The sequence below is a fragment of the Papilio polytes genome, unplaced genomic scaffold (genome assembly GCF_000836215.1).
Source record: "Papilio polytes unplaced genomic scaffold, Ppol_1.0 DF824303.1, whole genome shotgun sequence".
Taxonomy (NCBI): Eukaryota; Metazoa; Arthropoda; class Insecta; order Lepidoptera; family Papilionidae; genus Papilio; species Papilio polytes.
In genome coordinates this window covers 289,009-293,387 of record NW_013524901.1, presented here as the reverse complement: position 1 = coordinate 293,387, position 4,379 = coordinate 289,009, and the positions used below count along the sequence as shown (strand labels likewise).

The 4,379-nt window shown below is 36.1% G+C and overlaps 1 protein-coding gene across 1 annotated transcript in view; it reads left to right on the top strand.

Moving 5' to 3' along the window:
• The window catches only part of LOC106101179 (neuropeptide FF receptor 2-like), a 15,291-nt gene extending 12,369 nt beyond the window's left edge, over nt 1-2,922 (top strand). The window contains exons 6-9 of the mRNA XM_013280328.1: nt 762-930; nt 1,926-2,041; nt 2,320-2,400; nt 2,675-2,922. Coding sequence (XP_013135782.1) covers nt 762-930; nt 1,926-2,041; nt 2,320-2,400; nt 2,675-2,872 — 564 coding nt within the window. The 3' untranslated portion in view covers nt 2,873-2,922. The remainder of the gene's footprint in view (nt 1-761; nt 931-1,925; nt 2,042-2,319; nt 2,401-2,674) is intronic.
• Nucleotides 2,923-4,379: the final 1,457 nt, after the last annotated feature.

The following is a 4,379-nucleotide window of genomic DNA, read 5'->3' as shown; positions in this document are numbered from 1 at the left end:
TACTGATACAAAGCACATTCAAGCAAAAAAAAGAGACATTGCAAACATCAGATAAAGTTGTCTATGGAGCAACTGGATCCAGCCCAATGTGTGACGTGAGCGGTAACGAACTTAGCGCCGCCGCGCGCCGCGGCATTTTATTTTCACTTTGTAATTACATTGTGGTCAACAATATTCTGTAAAAGTGATAATGTTCCATTAAATTTGCGTCATTTTACACCGTCCCGAGTAAAAGGTTGATAAGTAATCACGTTATGTGAACGATACCGAAAAGCTTTTAACCATAGAAATAGAGTAAGTTTGCAAATATTAATTACGTTATGAACATTTGTTGGCAAATTTTAGTAACGCGCTGTAGAAGTGAAGTAGATATCAGTCTAGGATTATTTATAACGCAAACAAACAAAACAAAGCAGAGTTTCAAAGAATAAATAGAAAAAGCATAGTTGACACTTCACTTGAAACATTTCTCACATCATCCACTGACGTTATCTATTGATATCTCCTCAAAATAATGATACAATAATGTACAATAGGTGGTACGACGTAAAATTAAAAAAAGAATATTTTAAAAAAACTTTATTTGTAAAACGTTTTACAACATGTCAATACAACTAACAAGTTTCCTTTCAAAGAAGTCACCGGTGAAAATATTGTTCAGTATATCTAGTCCATATATTTCTTAAATGTCTTTGGTTCAAAGTAAAATAGAGGTAATTTTCAAGGAGGTTCTTGGATGTTGTCAACTGTGTGTGCTCCAGGGTTTAAGGTTGATGAAGGAGAGGAAGCGCGTGGCGTGGATCCTGCTGCTGCTGGCGGTGCTGTTCGCGCTGTGCTGGCTGCCATACAACATCATGCAGCTGTTGTTGGACATCAACGCTGTCGACCCCAAACATCTCAGCATCTATCTACCTTACGCATTATTTATAGGTATTATATTTGTATAATTCAATTTACACCAATTTCTCTGGTACAATATCATTGCTGTTTCTAGCAATCTTTAATTCATGTCAATGAATTAATTTGAAAAATACGTAACATTATTGTCTGATGAGAATGAAATAGAACTGGAATTCAATTATTTAAACCTAAATAACCTCCTTTACTATTATTAATGGATTGTTTGTGGTTAGTAATGTAGTGTCATTCCAGTAAATGGTATTTTTTGTGGGGCTGATAAAATTATCCGACGATGACAAGCATTTAGATGTTTTTCTTTAATACAAGGCAATAGAGGCGCTGTTAACCTTTCAACGGTTGCGAAAAGGAATCCTATACATCCATTGTTGTGACATTTGTGTCGAAGTAGTTTAGTAATTGAAAAGGGTGCGTTTGGCTAAAAGGGAAAACGTCATATCATGTTTTGGCTCGCAAACTCAGCTAATGTAAAGGTATATTGAATGTCTTGTATTTTGATCTATATTTTCATTTTATTATTCAACCGTTTTCCTCAACAATATTGATGTTAACGGATTTAGTTTTTATTTACCATCTGTGCGTAACTTGCGGATATTTACTTTTATCATGAACAATTATTTCTTCTATTCTAAAGAACTATCCCACCTAGTTGTAAATTGTCTGATAACAATCCATCGTGTAGAATATGCGACGAAAATATCGGATTTTGTTTCCTTATCTGACAGTGACATCATTTTTAAGCTATCTGAACCTCTATCAGCCAGTCGGGGGACGGGCCCTTATACTTGTATTAAGTTTTCTGAATACGGTTAGTAATTTTTAACGGTAAATTAGTAACATTTATAATATTCTGATGTTAGACTGTAGATTTCGTATGGGTTTATTATCATACTTTTAATTGTGTTTGAAATTACTAACTCTTGAACGCTGGTTGTAAATTACAACAGTCCATTTACATTAAACCCTATTTTCTAAGTTAGAAGAGGTTTATAACTGTGTTACTGTAGGTCACGCGAACTCTGCTATCAACCCGATAGTGTACTGCCTGATGACGCGCAACTTCCAAAGGTCAGTGCGGAAACTTGTCTGCGGCCGCTCTGCCTGCAAACAGAACGATTTCACGGTAAGATATGGTAGGATACGGTAACTTTAACACGCAATATCCGTCACATTTACATGCTTATGTTATCAAACCAGAAGTTCCTTGTAAACTATGTTATGTAAATCAGATAAACACGAAATTATTACCTAGACTTGTAATAAATACTAGTTGTTTCATGCGGCTTCCTTGTAATAAATTAAACATAATGAGATACATAACTTTGTTATATATTGAATGTGTTACAAATTTATAAAAAGTATGGGAAATAATGTTTTCTATAACTTTAATTTGTTTTTCAGTGGCGATGTAACCAGAAGACGGAGCGGTCCTCCAGTGACTACGAGCTGTATCACGAACCTCACAAAAGATGTTACATACATGTAAGTTACCATTTGTTTTCTTAAGATTTTTGGCCTAATTCAAATAGAATAGACATAGAATATTTTAGAGATTAAACATTACATTATCTGTATTAGGCAAAAAATATAGTTACACAACACTGTTAAGTCAAGCAAAAGTGAGTAGTCTATGTATTCTTCCATATTATCCTCTACAGATATACCAAATTTCATCAAAATCCGTTCAGCCGTTTAGGCTACAAACTCTAACAAACATCCATTGCTATCAGAGCTAGTATATTGCATTATGTGTTAGATGAGGACGCTGCGCGTGCAGGGCGCGGGCGGTGTCGCTGGCGGCGGCGGCGGCGGGTGCGGTGCGGCGGGGGGCGGGGCGCGCTGCACGCAGCTGAGCCACGTGACGCGCTCCTCGCGCCGCACCGCGCCCGCGCCCGCGCACCTCCTCTCCGCAGACATGCTGCAGCGACACGGACACGCCGATCTCAAACGTTAAACTATCTCCATTGTAAATTATTTTTTAAATAAATATACTTTCACACTATATTGGTTGTCGTTTCTCATTTTGAAAACGCCAACTAGGATTCATTTAAAAAAAAAACTAGCTGTTTTTCTATGAGTATATTGCCAGTAACTTTACCTGTAACTAAGGTAAAATCTATTTAATGGTATTATTAATACGTGTGGGAATTATTTTATACTAGCTTTCGCCCGCGACTCCGTCCGCCTGGTATTGAAAAAAACTAAAGTGAATAGCCTGTGTTCTTACAGACTATCCTCTTTGTGTATGCCAAATTTCATCGAAATCCGTTTGGCCGTTTAGGCCTCAAACATCCATCTATCCATCTATCCATCAATCCATCCATCCATCTAAACTTTCACATTTATAATATTAGTATGATTTAAAATACTGACCTGATCTATTTTTGCAGCCAACATAGTTTCGTTTATATTAAAAATGCCGAGTCCTACCCTTGTCTTCCCACGCGATACATGTAGCGTATAGTTTGCTCAAATGTTCATTTGTTTTGTGTGATATAAACTTCTTATATGTCATCCTTTAGTACTCTTACAATATGTATTTTATATTATTTCAATATAATATAAATAAACTAAGTTTCATTAGTTCCTGTCGTTTTGCTCTTTAAACTATATAAAGCAGTGTCTAGAAAATCGTTTAGTAATTTCCAGGGAGCAGCAAGCGTAGGTGGGATAACGCCGTCGGCAGATAAACAGTAAGCCTTTGTCTCACTGGAATTGGAATGACGCCCACAAACAACTGTTCATTGCTCAGGTAAGAAGCGTTAATTCCTCTAACTGTTTTACCAAAAGTTTTACTTACTAGTTTGCACGTTTTAGTGTTTACGTCCTGTAGGTCTTTCGACCGAATAATTTATAGGTATTCGGTTCTAATAAGGTTTGAGGTTGTGCGCTCCAGTAACCAAGTTTAAGATTATTCGATTTACTCTTGTACTAACAAAAGGAATTTACACAGAAGTCGAACAGTATATCCAATACATTTGCCATTAAATAACTTACACGAACATATTTATTTCAATTGTTTTCTACTTATAAATCTGGTCTGATTATTATTCTTTGTTTCGGTGTTTGAGTTAATTCATACAATCATGTATGTTAAAGGCAAATGTTTATTCTGATCTAATATGTGTACAGTTATTAATAGAGGTCAGATTACGTCAACAGAGTCCGTCCGAGAGACACATCTCGTTGATTAAAGCTGTATATCAGTATAACTTAGAGCGCGCACACCTTTGACTATCGGACACTGTTTAGTCTGTTGATTCCTATGAGCTTACATGGATGTGCGCACACTACCCGATTTTAGTTGTACAACTAAACAGTTGAATGAGTTACATAACATTCGACAATCGCACAACAGTTCTGCGATATCTATAGCTACACTGATGAAGAAATGTTTGTATTTCAATTTTTTTGATTTTTGTATGTATTTGATTTACGCAAAAACTACTACGCCAATTTTA